Source organism: Amblyomma maculatum, chromosome 3, assembly GCF_055883805.1.
Source record: "Amblyomma maculatum isolate TAMU_Amacu chromosome 3, ASM5588380v1, whole genome shotgun sequence".
Taxonomy (NCBI): domain Eukaryota; kingdom Metazoa; phylum Arthropoda; class Arachnida; order Ixodida; family Ixodidae; genus Amblyomma; species Amblyomma maculatum.
In genome coordinates, this window is record NC_139346.1 from 202,747,487 (window position 1) to 202,763,465 (window position 15,979).

General features: G+C 44.4%; 1 protein-coding gene across 5 annotated transcripts in view; it reads right to left on the minus strand.

Annotated features, from left to right (window-relative positions):
• dom (domino helicase) overlaps positions 1-15,979 on the minus strand; it is a 156,164-nt gene that overhangs the window by 42,238 nt on the left and 97,947 nt on the right. For all 5 annotated transcript variants that reach the window (XM_084599283.1, XM_084599280.1, XM_084599281.1 and 2 more), the window contains 3 exons: positions 12,242-12,382; positions 2,457-2,492; positions 1,428-1,587 (listed from right to left, as the gene is read on the minus strand). In XM_084599283.1, the coding sequence (XP_084455409.1) occupies positions 1,428-1,587; positions 2,457-2,492; positions 12,242-12,382 (337 nt within the window). The remainder of the gene's footprint in view (positions 1-1,427; positions 1,588-2,456; positions 2,493-12,241; positions 12,383-15,979) is intronic.

Sequence of the window (15,979 nt, forward strand, 5' to 3'; positions counted from 1 at the left end):
CACAAGCTGCCGCTACTGGTCGTCGGGAAGACGGGGAAGCCTCGCTGCTTCAAAAATGCGCGGCTGCCGCCAAAGGATGAACTCGTCTACAGGCACAATAAGAAAGCCCGGATGACAGGTGCAATATTTGAAGAGTACGTGCGGCAACTTGACCGCAAGTTCGCGGCCACGGGCAGGAATGTCCTATTTGTCGTCGACAACTGCCCGGCACATGGCGACATCCCACATCTCCAGGCCATCAGGATGGTATTTTTACCTCCGAACACCACTTCGATCTCACAGCCGATGGACCAAGGCGTCATTCACCACACTAGGAAGATTTATCGGTACCACCTGCTCAAGCGCATGCTCCTTTGCTACGACAATGGCAAGGAGTACTCCATCGACCTCCTCGGAGCCATATGCCTCATGGTGTACGCTTGGAAACAAGTGGAGCCCACATTGATCAGGCGGTGTTTTGAACACGCTGGTTTTTCCAGTGAAAGCACTGTTGATGCCGATGCAGACCACCCATGTACTACTACTCTTGACGAAGAAGTAGCAGAGTATTGCGACCGCATCAATGCGCTCTGCGCAGAGGATGAGTCCAACGCAGTCGGCTTTGCCGAGTATATCAACATTGAGAGCGAAGAGCAGACTGGCTACTCTGACTTGGAGAGTGAGATCACTGCTGGTACGAACATGCGCGATGACAGCGACGATAGCGACGACGACACCGACGAGCCTCCCCGAGCACCTGCTCTTGGTGAAGTTATCGGATCGCTGAGCGTTATCCGCAGTTTTGTTGAGTGCCGCGGTGGAAGTTCAGAGATGTTTCGTCTATTTGACCAACTCGAGAGCATGACCTTAGGAGCCGCAAACTACCGGACGCGGCAAACCAGCATCTCTGATTACTTTCAGTAGTAATTCAAAATATGCCGAATAAAGGTAACACGTTCCTGCAACGAATTTTTTTGCCTAAGTCTTATTTCTTGGTGTGTTCGGTTAATTCGAAAACCCGCTTAATTCGAAGATTTCTCGAGGTCCCGATGACTTCGAATTAACGAGGTTGTACTGTATATATCTTTTTTTTCTCCCCTCTAATGGGCCAATGCCATTGAATACACAATTCAAAGTCTTAAATTCAACAACTTTCAGATACACATATAATAGAAAAGCTGAAAACCTAAACTGAAACTTTGTTTTTACCTTTTCACCTCAGTGGCTCGCAAGGAAATGCCCATTTATTTGCTCTCGTGTTCGTGTGATGATGATTTGTTCTCGTGCTCTTGGATAGTTGATGATGCAAAGCATCCTCCAGTTTCGAATTCTGAACAGACATCTCAGTTAAAAGTAAAAGGCTGCAAAACTAATGCTTGCGTCCAGAGCAAGCTCGGAGACATATTCTCACACTAGCCATCACAGACGCCCACTGTGATGTGGTTTACCTGTGGAGAGCGGGTCCACCTTAAGCCTCTTGGCCTCCTTCTTGATGTAAACGGCGGGCAGGCTGGATTCCGACATGACGGATGGCTCATAGAGAAAACCAACACTGTAGTCAATGTACAGGTCATTCTCATCCTGAGGTGGTGTAGGTGGTGCCCAGATCTGGCTCACATGGAAAGCAAGAATAGCAGGAAATATCAACAAAAGCGACTTGGACCTTCCAAGACCAAAGAAAAGAGGAGGACATGCTCCTCGAATTTATGCGTAATACATACTAACTGCATGCCTTCAAGACTTGGCAAATCTATCAGAACTGGGCTAATTGTTACTAGGTGCTTTGCACATACTGAACAGATCACAAAAAAATTGTTTAATACTTTCCCTTTCACTTTTGCCCGCTACCGAGTGTGTCACTGTGATCATTGTCACCAATTTTCTGACACTACGTACTAAATCCACGAATAAGTCACCACAAGCCAAGACATGCCCTGCTCAAGGGGCAGCGACATCATATTCTGAACCTCAGCAAGCATATTTTGCACCTTGCGCAGTAGAGCAAACAGAACACGGAAACGACGACAACAAAGAAACTGGAAAAAGGGCGCTAGATTCTAAATGTTTATTTTGCTGAAGATGCCACACTTGGGTATAAAACGAAGCGCCAGCAGGAAAGGGAAAAATTGGGCATCTTAAGCATGATACCTTCAGCAAACTAAGCAATAAGAAATCAGCACTCTTTTCCCTGTGCCTTTGTCGTTGTCCTTCCCGTACTCTGTACACAAGGTATCATGAACAAACTAGCCCAAAAAGCAACTCTTCTGGAATATTTTACACCGACTTGTTAAGCTGCTCACTTTCAATAAATGCATCAAAATCACTTCAAATTCAGCAGCTACAAGAAATAAAAAATGTGACCAGACTTTGAACCTGCATTTTAGTTAGGAGGGAACTGCCACATGCTACTTTCAGCAAGAAGCAACACAGCCAACTTAGTGCAAAGTATGTTTAAATGTCCTGAAAAAATTGCTTACCGGCATCTGTTCATGTCCATTCATAGAGATGTATATCTGTTGGAAGAAGAAGAAAACATAAGTGGTAAGTCATGGCTAAAACTATGATGATGTGTGCCTAGAAGACTGAGTCTTTTTCCACCTCTGCTTTTCAAGATAATAAGTTAGCATCAGATTCAAGCAAAGAGATGAGTAATATAGTAGTTAACACGTGCCTGTTCCCTGTGTAGCAGTTTACAGAATGGGAACGTTCCCTGGAGTGAAGGGACATCTCAATGGCAACACAGTTCGGGAAAAAGAAAAAACATTCACTTTCTTATCAGTGCTATCAAAAAAATCCCAGTATTAACGAAAAGGCAGACATAGATAAGCAGTTCCAACTTCAACTGACTGTCGAAACGGGACAGCACACTTTCTGGTGCCAAGAGGTCTCCTTGCCGCTCACAGTATGAAATGCCTACTCCAAAAGGGGGCATTTCAGCTATTCAATGTGCCGTGCAGGAGAGCAGCTACAATTACCATGTTCAGCCACACAGGCAAAAATGTGAAATCAGCCTAATCAGAATTTGGTGCTTCGCACTGCTCCATGTTCCAAAAGAAACAGAACAAAAGAAACAGAACAAGTGGATCCAAATTGTTGCTTCTCGTGTTCACAAACATAGCACTAGTACATTACGCCACAGAACCAAAGAGGAGTAGCGCATTTAATTGGGCTCTCATTCAGTTTCATAAAATTTCTCCAATTGGCCGCTAGGTGACACTGCTCAAATGGATGTACCGTGGGACAGTAAAGTTCACACAAATGCTTCTTGTTTATGACGAAGAAGACAGGTTTCTTGCGACATAAAGAGCCCAGTAAAGAGCTGTGCTCTTTATTCTTTAAGTCAAGTATCGTAATATTGCCCAGAAGTTTTTTTCTTATGGTACTTGAGATTAGTGAGCCCAGTTCGCCTCTACATAAAGGAGAGCACATGGAGGAGAGAATAACTGACATCGTGAAAGACTTGGTGTGGAAAGGGTGCTAGATTTCGTTTTGTCGAGTGTACTTGGCAAGGGCAAGCCTGGCTGCTCTGACCAAGAAAAATATACTATACTCGGGCCTGGCCTGAGCTCGAGTCAATGAGCTCCTAAGTGGCCTGAGCCGGTGCACAGCGCTTGTTCAGTGTGCTTTTATGGAATGTAGTGCACACTCAGAAATTTGTGCAGATATTCAGGAATCATTTGACAGTTCCATCAAGTTTCAAAGTCTAAGCTGTACAACCCACCCATGCCGCCATCCATCAAAAAACCTATCTGGTAAATCAGAATGAACGAACTAAGGGATAACGACATCGAAACAGCTAAACGCCGAAAGTCAACAAAACTAAAATGCTTACAGTTAGCACTACAACCGAGATGCTACAAGGTTATGGAATGAAGATCCCGAAAGATAATAGCGCACAGGAAGACACACACAAGTGAAGAAGACACAGGACGCTATTATCTTTCGTCAAGTTGCAATGCACCATCCAGCAAATCTTCAAGCTTTGTTAATGAACATCACAGTGAGAAAAAGTGTTATCGAAATAGGAGAAATACTGTGAAAGTCTTCGTGCGCACTTCCTGCATATTTTTTTTTTCAATCCATACTTTTGCTAAAGTGCTAAAAAGAAAGAACAGCATTAGAATGCAAATAATGACCTCGACAATTTGCTAACCTACTACAATGACTATGTTGCTGTTATGCCCAACATAATCTCAAGCTACGGATCCATCCATCTTTAATTAAAATTTTTTCCCCATGCATGCTTACACAATTTCTGGAATTGCGCAGCAGCAGCACCAGGCCTGCAACCCCAACGGCACTTTAAAATTACTACAGGACCTGCTAGGGCTATGCATGTCGGTTGCAGGGACTGCACAGGGAAATTAAAGTCCAATGACTTGTTACAGCTGCTAGGCCATAGCTAAGCTAGGATTATGCCAATACTGAATGAAATATTTCATAACTTGGGAAAGGCAGATGTAAGTAGTAACATCTGCAGCTTTTATCGACTTCACAAAATCTTAGCAGAAACATTCAATATAGTTCGTAGTAATCTTTCCAAAACCAAGTAGGCTGCTTATATGGTTAACTTTAGTTAAAATCCAGTAGTAAACTTCATCCTGAATGATAGTGCCGATTTCAGGGCAAGCTGATGGCAAGGCTAGGTCTAACCTCCATTCGAAGCAAGTATAGTTGATATCATCATCAGCTGGACTATACCCACTTCAGGGCAAAGACCTCTCCCATATTGCTCCAATTAACCCAGTCCTGTGCTAGCTGCATCCACTTGACCCCTGCGAACTTCTTAACCTCATTCACCCACCTAACTTTCTACCACCCACTGCCCTTGGAATCCAATTTGTTACCCTTAGCAAGTATCGGTTATCCTCTCTCCACACTACATGCCCTGCACATGTCTTTTTTTTCTCGATTTCCACTAGAATGCCATTAACTTCTTTCTCTGGCCCACTCTTCATGCTTCCCATCTCTTAACATTAAACTAGCATTTTCTGTTCCATAGCTCTCTGCGTTGTCCTCAACTGAGTAGAATCCTACTCATTAGCCTCCACATTTCAGCCCCATAGATGAGTACAGGTAAGATGCAACTGTTATACTTTCCTCTTGAACGATAACAGTATGCTGCTAGTCATAATCTGCGAGTACTTGCAAATGCACTCCATCTTAACCTTATTGTCCTAGCTATTTCCCTTTCATGGTCCGGATCTGTGATTACTACCTGTCCTAGGTAGACATATTCACCTACCACTTCCAGTGTTTCGCTACCGACTGTAAACTGCTGTGCACTTTACATCAGTAAACACAATGCCAGAAACATGAAAGACTGGTGCCAAAGATCAAAGATTTGTTCAATGGAAGTTTAAAATACACAGAACCCTTCTAATGGCCTTTATGACGAGAGAAGAGCATCAGCAAGATTTATTTCTTATTTGAACATTAGTAGAAATTAAGCAGCAATTTGAATTAGGAGAGTCAGAGTTGTCTAGATTCCTCTGCAATTCAGATCTCAATTAGCATATTCAGAAATTGCCGCTTTCTGATCAGTTGAAAACACTCTTGGCGATGGCTTTCCAGAACCAAAACGATTGCCATCTTAATACAGCTTCCCCAGATCTACCCCTTTACACAGCAATGTTTTACTAGCAGTGTGGTTAACAGTAGAGTGGTATGGTTTCTTAAGAAATTTACCATAGAATAAGCCAAGCCAAAGGTGACTGCAAAGCTTCAAGGATAGTCTTTTTGTCTAACATGACTTTTAAGGGGCTTAACCCCCTCCGTACAACATAGAGAAATATTCAAAATAAGGGAGCAATTACTCATTAAAACTGACATTTTTTACTTGAGGAAAATCAGCGTGACAAAGATAAAAGATAGCATGTGCTGCCTTTCTGTTGGCCAAGTTCATTGCGTTCCTTTACCTCTAGTTGATCATCAAACCAACTAGTCTAAATTGCCAGTCAATATACCTTCTTGCTTCACTTGGGTGTGTAAGAGCAGTTCCCTTATTTGAAAACTATATGTAGGCATCCTGATGTAAAACTGTTTGAGGAGTGCTACTTTACATGCTACTGCATAACACCATTGTATCCTTGACACAATGCCTACTGTTTACGATCTAGAAGAAGGTGTCATCCAGCAAGATAGTTGTACTGTGGGTGCATTTCGTATGACCTTATTTTGAACCCAACCAAGATTGCAGCTATTTCTTCTACTAGGAAGCGTTCCACCGATTTCCACTGCTCCATTGGCGGCAATAGAAGAATGCGAAGAGCAGTCCAGATGGACTGTTGTTGACATTTCATGTTAAATCTGCTTCTATCAATACTCTCAAGCAGTTTGTAGCACTACAAAAGGCAAGGGTGACCTGGGCCAATAAGGTCAACTTGCACTACATGATGGCGGTAGTGTCGGCTTGTCGACCATGGTGGAAAAATGTGCTAGAGACAATCATATTGTGCTCCCCATCACAATTTGCCCTGGTCACCCTTACCTTTCACAGTGCTACCAACAATTTGTGAACATGGATGCTAGGGTTTAAAGTGTAAGGATTACACATGGATTCAGGAATCCTCATTGTCTGAAAAAAAAAAAAAAATCTGTTTGCTAGTGTGTCCGAATCTTGAATTCACACTGGCTTTGGAAATAAACTAGCTCTGATCACGAGCTAAAATTGAAAAATGTTAAATGCCGTCTCCTTCCTACATATAACAACCCCTAGTTTTCTGAAGTTCTGTGAAAAGTTGCAGATCTCAACATTCCTCATGGAAGAGTGTTGGCCCTACACTGCTTTTTCGAATGTAACGAGATCCGTACGGGACTATCGCTCTTACGGACCTCGCTATGAATTACAGAATAGGTGAATAATTACTATTTACCTCATCTGCATGAATATAAAGCCAACAGTCTCATACCTTAGGAGAATCCTAATGTAGAGAGTAATAAGATTATAAAGCAATCCAGTCTATTCTGTGTAACAAAAGCCAAAGCTGCCCCCTCACCACCACCTACCAAAACGTAGACACCAAAATACGGAAGCAGTGGATACATGGAGGTTATTTATAAGCGCAGACATAAAATGTTTTTCTCTAGAGTAGCGTGTAAGAATATAGTGCACATGAACTATTAAGCAGACTCCATTTACACCAACTAAACTTGGATTAAATTTCTTTTTCTTGTGCAGCTTTTTTCGGTGGAAATGCTTTGTTGTCCCAACTATGTAATATGCACATAGTTGTTATAATTAACCTCAGTGGTGGTAATACTGTCAATAGTTGTGCCCTCCCCTCTGATGCATTCAAGCTTTCCTAACATCTGCAGTTAATGTGAGTATTGCTGTTTATGCCTATTATGCTGTTTATGGTGGATTATGACCTATGGCCACAGTAAATGAAACGGATGAATACTGATCAAACGATAGCTTGAAAACAAATGGCTCCCTATTCTGCCACAATCTGCTCTTTCTAAAACTGAGCTCTGTCATGATTGCAATTTCGTCCATTCGTTGGCTTTTCTTTCAGCAGTCCAGCACGAAGTGACGACAAAGTTTTTTTCACTAGTGCTATCCAATGCATCAACCTCGGTTTCTTTCTAAGCTCTGATGGCAAGACACGCACCACATACATTACTGGAATGTCATTATGAAGCTGACGACAACGGTAAAAGCTTCTTCTTACCACTTTAGCCCATCACCTTATAAAAATTTGAGTCATTATTTATTTATTTATTCATTCATACTGTTAACCCTTACTGAAGGTCATGACAAGGGTGGCCTGGGCCAATATGGCAGATTCCATAGGCAATGCCTATCAAAGGCTTTGATGCAAGTTCAGCCAATAATTTATGTAAGAGTATGAGCATTGTGGCACCTTCATGTACGAACTCTCCAAATAAAAAGAAAGACACAGCTCGCACAAGATTAAATTTCAGTTACTTAACAGCGAAAGTTGAAAATGACTTTGGGATATTACATGTTAGGAGGAAATGTAAAATGTAGTTGAAGAGAAGGAAGTCTGTTTTCATGTGTAATCAACAAGTAATCATTAACTGAATGCCCGAACTTTGCTCCCTTTAATACTGAAGGTACATGCCAGCCTAGCATCAAAGTTCATTTATGAATACCGTATCCTGTATAAGTTAGTAAGGGATAAGGAGATGCAGATGACATGAACACTCGTGTTTTCTCTTCTAATCAACTGTTTCCACCCAATTTTAAGCGTTGTGAACCAGTCCCTCGTTTTAATGTTCTGCTGCATCTTTCCTAAACATTTTTCCCAACATAATACTTTCTTTCAAATCCAATCCCTGTCTAGCACCCTTAGATGCAACCACGCCTTCATTTTATGCCATTTAAATTGCGCAGTTTCCAACCTAATCACTTGCCTACTACTCATGCACAAATGTGCTAATGGCACTTTTGCCAGGCATACAAGGTACAAAACCAGGCCAAACTCGTGTTTTGAACAGAGCTACCCAAAGCGACATCGATGCAAGTCCGAAGTGCGTCCCTGAACGAGGTTGATGCAATAGAAGCACGCGCACATCTTGCTCTTCGCACCCAAATGCATCTCATCTCTTGGTAGAGGTGGGCTAACCAACGGCCCGGCCATCTTTTCAAGTTTTGGTGCCAGACAATAAAAAAAATGGGGGGAGCAGGAGAATGAAAAACTAAAAACTTTAGACTAATTTCAGAAAAAAAAAAGGCATTACTCTGTAAGCAGTGGAAAAGGCCCAATCAAAAACCAAAAAAATTTGGATTCAAATTCAGAGCTGGCCCATGGAAATGAAAAAGAAAAAAAGAAATAGCGAGCATCAAATATGTCACTGGAAAAAGCAAGGCCAAATATCGCTGGCAGTGGACAATATTAATCTGCGTAGCTTTGGTACCAAGGAAGGAAGAAAACGTTATAAAAAGGGCAGTGGGGGAAAAAAAAGAATGAAAGCAGAAGCGTGCTCTATTTTAAAAAGATATAAAGTGGGAAAGAGAAAATAAAAACCTGGTGGCCAACTCTACCAAAAGAAATGTGCTGCATTTAGGAGCAAGAGTGGCACAGCGCGACACCAAAACCTGAGAAGGGTGCTCAACACCTCTCTCTCCCAAGAATTGAGACACACCAGAGGCGAAGAGGAAAGTGTGCTTCACTCATCTTTTATTAGCACAATCTGAGTTTATTTTTGTTTTTTAGTTGCCATTGCGCAGCAACACTTCTCAGCCCCCTGCCACATAACGAAAAAAAAGGGGGGGGGGGGGACGACAAGTGGGGGAAACATAAAGGTGGTGACTTTGTGTGCCCTTTGCTCATAAATACCGAAAGCAAATGAAGGTGTTGATGGTGACGATATAGCTGAGAACAAACACATATACAGGCGGCTACACATAGAAAAAAAGAGAAAAAACAAAGGACACAGGAAACAATGCTCTTCCACTTTCTGATGCAGCAATGGCTGCACAGGAAACAGACCTATAAACAATTACCAGCCAAGTACCGGTCAATTCATTCTGTACTACACGACAAGTACTAGACAAAGGGATGGAAGAGTGAACCTAAAACGGCAATCATCTTCGAGCACAATTAAGCAACATGGCAGGAAGGAGCAGAGCGAGAGCACACAAATCATGCCGCCGCCTTTTTGCTATTAATAATTTCTTGTTTTATCCCTAAAGCTCTGTGTCCCAATGTGCACACCCTCCCAACCCACTAAGGCAAGCCCCACGGTCTCCTGAATTGAAGCTTGCTCTCGCCAAAGGTACCTCCTGCTGCCACTCCTCAACTTGAAATTTTCATAAAAGATCCTAGGTATTACAGTGTTCTTTTGCACTTTGACCACACACCTCAGTCACACGTGCCACAGATTGCTGCACTGTCCTTCACACGTGCAATGCACACACATACAACCACACTATTTACACTTCTCTCACAAAATGAAAAATAATAAAAAAGAATGAGCTAATGAAACTTTACAGAGTCTCTGTGATGCCTATGCCCCATCCCTCCTCCTCTGAACAACCCCTCCCTAGTCCCCAAATTATAAACTACTTACAATAAAAATAACAAATGCGCAGTGAAGAATGGAGTTCAGAGAAAAAAAGAAAAAAGAAACAGCAATCTGCACAAGTCGTTCACTCCCTGCTGCGTCTCGAACTCCGGGTGTGGCGTCGCCGAGCACGGGTGGTCACCCTTGTCTTGGGTCGATGTGGAGGTGGAGGCTTTTCATCCTCTGTTGTTGACACCACCACTGTGGTTTCGGCTGGAGGCGGGACTAGCTCTGGGCCCAGGGAGTTCATGACTACCTCACCCAATACGGGTACGGGCACAGGCTCCAGGTCGAGAAAGGTATCTACAACAAACTCCTCCACTTCCTCCTTAATAGAAACTTCCGCAGCACCTTCTACTGCCTCTAACGGAACTTCAGCACTGCATTCTACATCCTCTAACAAAACTTCTGCAGTGCGTTCAGCTTCCCCTATAAAAACTTCTTCACTGCCTTCCATCTCTTCTACCAGCATAACGCCTTCCACTCCCTCCATTGCCATTTCTTCAGCTCCTTCCACCGCTAATGAAATTTCTGCAGTAGTTTCTGCATCCGCTGTCAAAACTTCCAGGGTGTTTGCATCATCCTCTACCAATTCTGCAGTGCTTTCCTCCTCCTCTGGCTCTGCTTTGGCATCTGATTCAACAAAGTTGAGGCGTGAAAAGAGCTCAGGTGTGAGCTTGGACACAAATTCCGTCAAAAGGTCAGGCCCAATTTCCTCAACAAGCTCTGGATCGAGCACAAACTCGAATACCTGTTCTTCCTCAAGCTCTGCTGCCTCAACAGGCATTTCCTCCTCCTCCTCTCCACTTACTAGCACCAGCTCCTCTACCATCATCTCACCTGCACCTTCTACCACCGCCAGCTCCTCAACTCCCTCTTCCACAACTATCGCCATTTCTTCGCCTCTCCCCCCTGCAAATACCTCTTCAACATCCTCTCCTAGCGTAGTCATCGCAATGGTCTCCTGCACAGTCATTTCCTCAACGCTCTCTGCCACAGTCATTTCCTCAACACTCTCCTCAACAATTTCCTCAATTGTTTCCTCAACTCTCTGATCCTCAAACAGAGCAATTGACTCTGTGACAACTTCTACCCCAGCTGCTAGCTCAGCCAACTCCTCTTTCACAGGTGCTGACTCAGGTATTGACTGTGCTACCCGTTTTGGCAACTGCTTTGGTTCTGGTTTCTCTTCCATCTTCTCTCCCGCATTGGGTGCAGGCTCCATTTCAGCAGCCCGAGCCCTTCTTGTGCGGATGACAAGGTTAGGATTTGAAAAAGGCTTGGGCAATGTGGGAGAGCTCTCAGACTGGTTGGCCATGCGAGGCTTTGTTCTACCTTGACTGTTGACAGTGGGTTTCTCCGTGGCCCGTGGGCTGCCAACATGATTGCCATAAGGTTCGGGGAGAGCGCCTTTCACCGCCAATGCCGAACTCCTGTTACCTGCACGCAATGCTTTCTCTACCACCTGCGGTTTGCCAGAAGGCCGTGACACCTCTGCACTAGGCTTTTCCGTCTGGTCTGCACGGAGAGAAACCTTCACGACAGGCAATGCGCACTCAACAGCCAGGTCCTCTTCCCTCGGAATAACCTTCTCCCCAGAATGAGGTAAAGCATGCCTGACAGCTGGAGAGTTCTTATCTGTGACCTTCATCTTACCCACCATAGGAGGAGGCATTGGTTTGACTGCAACTGTGTCCTTATTATTCATCACCTTTGTCCTATCTGAAGCAGACAGTGATGGTGCAGGGGGCGACCTTACAGCCAGCACATTCTTATCTTCAACCCTTGCCTTATCAGCTGCAGGGGGGGGAAGAGGAAGTGGTTTGACAGCCAAAAGATTTTTATCTGTGACCTTAATCTTGTCGGCAATCTGGTTCTTATGCTCATGCACAAGCTTATGGGTTAGAGATTGGCGCTGCTCTTTTTTCTGTTCTGCCACTTTGCTCGGGCCTACAGCCTGCTTAGGGTGGACTCGTTGGTGCACAACTTCTGGGGCCGCTGCTGGTACCGGCTGGCGGTGGCGGTGATTCTGCACTGGTGACAACGAGCGCTTTTTCTTGGCGGGCGCCCCCACCTCTTCCCGCACAGATGGTTCAGAGACAGCTGCCGCAGCAGCTGCCACTCGCCTCTTGCTCATGCGCGTGGGCACAGCTGGTGCCCCATTCACTTGGCACGCATTGTTGCCCCTTGCCCCCCGTGACGATCTGCGTTCACGACCACTCTTAGGCACCTGCGTGTAGGCATCCTCGCGAGAGTACACCAGGGCAGGGGCCTCCTCGTCGTCCCGGTAGCCAGCGCGCCGCTCTTCCTCCTCTTTGATGGCCTTGAGGCGACCCAGCTCCCAGTCTTTCTTTTGAGCCTCGATCTCCTCCTGCAACATTGCCAAAAGAAATAAAGGACCTCAAGCCTCTGCAAACTATTCACATCGAATTCCAGCAACTGACACAGGGTGGTAGGTCATCTTACGCGTTAAGGTACAGGAGCTGTCAAAAGTAAATGGCAAACAACTTAGTTGAAAGCTAGAGGTGTGCGAATATTGAAAAATTTCATATTCGGAATTATTGAATACATCACAGATTCACCGCACTGCGTACTTCACTGCAATGCTCGATCGTGTTGGTAGTGCAGTGAAGCATTCTCAAAATGCGACGGGGCCATTTTGAAAGTGTGCACACCGCAATGCGCACTTCATCGCTATGCTTGACAACATTGACTATACAGTGAAGCATCCTCAAAACACAATGGGACCTTTCAGAGAAGAGGGCCTCCCTGATAAAGTGCAACAATGCGAAGCACTTGACGATACCGGAAAAAAAACGCCGCTCTCACATTTTTTTCATTTCAGACAAAGAAAACACCATCATGCGTGTTTTCAATATTCGCACATCCCTATTGAAAACGTTTTACTTCTTTGAAACCAAAGCATAATGGTTGAGATCTATTTGTGCAACATGTAATGAGCTAACATTTAAAAAGGTCCTTCCCACAGAGACATGACAAAAGAGAAATGCAACAGGTCGCTCGCAGTGTCTTCAAAGCAATGGGGAGACATATTCGTGAACTACAATACGCGTTAACGTGAAAGCAGGTCGGGTCAGGGGAAAGGCAGCAGAAAGAGGAAGAACGTAACAACAGCCAGTGCAAGGGGATGAAGCATTCAGAAACAATAAGAAAGCTCACCCTTAGACCGGACATGTAGTTAAATGTTTTCTCATCGTGACAACATGGACGCGGAACCAATTTTGCCATAATCAAAAAATTTGTTCATACCTTATACAGCCGAACCTCGATATAACGAACCTCAATGCAATGAAATTTGGGATGCAACAGATTTTTTTTTTATTTCCCGATCTCTACCACATTGAAAACCATACACTTCTTTTCGCGATTTAACGAAGTAATTTTATGCCGCACTTTCAAATTAACGAAGTCCTTGTGCATCACATGCATGTACCAGCAGCCACCTTGACAATCGGATGAGAGTTAAAACTTCAGCCCAGACACACCTCATTTTAACATTTGCCCTTTTACACGCCAATTTTGCAGGCAGTCTGCGAGCGAAACAAAATAATGATAACAGGGGCGCCCCACCGTACAATCTGTCATGTGCATACAAAACCCGCGGTGCGGAAGTTTTACGACGCGTGATGCCATGACGTCAATAACCAGTCGGAACAACAAAGCGGTGAACGAAAATACCTTATTTACTGACATAATGAACCTACTTTTTTTTTTCAAAAAAAATCGGCATGAGTTTGAGGGGAGGGTTTATTATTTAAGAAAAGTTGAATGTTTTTTTTTTTTCGAGAGTTGTCCATTCCACTTATCAATCATTTCAGCACGCGGTCAGCCGCAATCATGATGCCGGCGTTTAGCATCGTTCACTTCAATAAGCGTTTACTGCTATCACACGTTCCCATTATTGTGGTAGCAGACTGCGCCCATCCCAATCGCTGCATGATAAAGCGAATGTACTGAAAATCAGGCTTGCGCAGCCGGACGAACCGGGAAAGCCACCGGGAAAGCGCAGCATCTTGGCGCGCTGCCGGGAAACACACTGTGGTGGTCTCGGACGGCGCAGAACGGTGGGACATGCCAACGACTAGCTTTCTTTTCACGTTTTCAGTGGCAAAAGTGGGAGGTGTGCTCTTATGTAAGTAAATATGATATGCGCACGTGGAGCCCGACTGAGTAAAAGATTGCCGTGCCCAACGTAGCCAAGCCGGTATGGGCAATGCGGATATACGACTAATTTAGTTCATCATAATACTCTGTTAACTCTTGTCTCCATTTTCAAACGGTGGACGATGATGGTGGTACCTGTGGCGACAGCTAGCGGCAGCTTTGAGCACTAAGCGCTGTGCTTGCGCTGGCGCACAAGAGAAAAATGATGTGGTAGCGTCAGTTTGCTATCACTCATTATATGCTCCCGATATGCAAAATAACATTCAGTGCCCTTGTTAGCATCATTATTGCTAGAATGCCTTGCTTATTTCCTAAATTCGTAACTTACAAGTTCCCAGCAGTGTTCCACGAACCTGTTACTTTATTTGGACAGCTAAAACATAGGAACCTCGATGTAACAAAATTCATGATTTAATGAAATTTTCGGCTGCAAGTAGGACTTCGTTATACTGAGGTTCAACTGCTATCTGTACTTTTACGAAGCGAATGAGTCAATAAATGCCTTTACGGACAGATAGCATTGCCTCGTCGACCGCCGCTATCATTTTGAAAGACCGAGACAAGATTTTCAAACTTCAGGGAACACTGAAGATAAGGTCATATTGAGCTCTAATGGTTTTTAATGCTTGGACAAAATCCATAGTTTCATTGCTCAGTGAAATTCTTCAAATAAATCAGCTTTGAAGTTAGTGCAACATTTTCATTTGAGATTTTGATTGTCTACATATGTGCGGTATAGTGCCTAGAATATACTGGCTAGTGTGCCCAGTGCCAGCGCTCCGCTACAGTGCCTAGAATATACTGGCTAGTGTGACGAGCACCCGCGCTTCCCTATGGGCGAGGATGGCGCTGTTTGCAATGAAAGCCAATCGTTAGCGCCAGAGGGCGCTGCTTGTCGGGAGGGTACCACCTGAGCAGACGACGCAGTTTTCCCACTTCAGAATACGGCAATCTGTTGGTGTTGTGCGTGCGTGTTAAACCTGCTTCTGCACGTCTTTTGCTTTCACGAAGGTGCAGCAGTTTATTTACGGTGTAGGTGTTTGCTCATGCGAGTCGTTCCGCACCTCTACCTGCTCGGCGACGATTGCATCGTTGTTTTTTTTTCGCATTTTGTGCGCGCGTTCTGTGCTCGCCTGTATCCCTTCTATTTTTACTGTGTCGCAAGTGGTGAAGGGCGGTTCCTGATTGTTGTTTCCCCAGTGCCTCTCACTAAACTGCAGAGAAAAATGCCAAAAAGAAAGCGGTGGTGCACAGAGAAGACTTGCTTTTTTGGCAAACGGGGCTACCGCTAGAACAAGGAGCGTACGTATTACTGCGCTATCTGATGCTACGTAAGTACGCATTCTGTACAATGGGAACGAAGCATCGATAGAAATGACGGAAAGTAAACGGCAACTGCTTTTGTTGGCGAGAAACATTTTTAGAGCATGCAGTTATATTCACAAGGATGGAAACTTGGGCGAGTCGGTAACGGTGCTCCATGACAGTGTGTAGCACAGAGTGTACACAATCAGGCGCTACAAACAGCACCTGTATTGTGTACCTTTTCTGTGTCCCTCGATTGTCCTTTTGCGCTACACATGTCATATGGATGCAGTTATATATTAGGCGCATGTTTCACCGTAAGCGCGGCATTACCAACGAGCTTCCTCGCGATGAACCGGCCGCGTCTCGTACATATTGTGTATCTGAGAAAAAAAAAAACTTCGTCAGCTAACTTCATTCAAAAGATGGTGACTTCGGCAAAACCTTGTGTGCAATCACAGGCTGCGATGTACCTTAG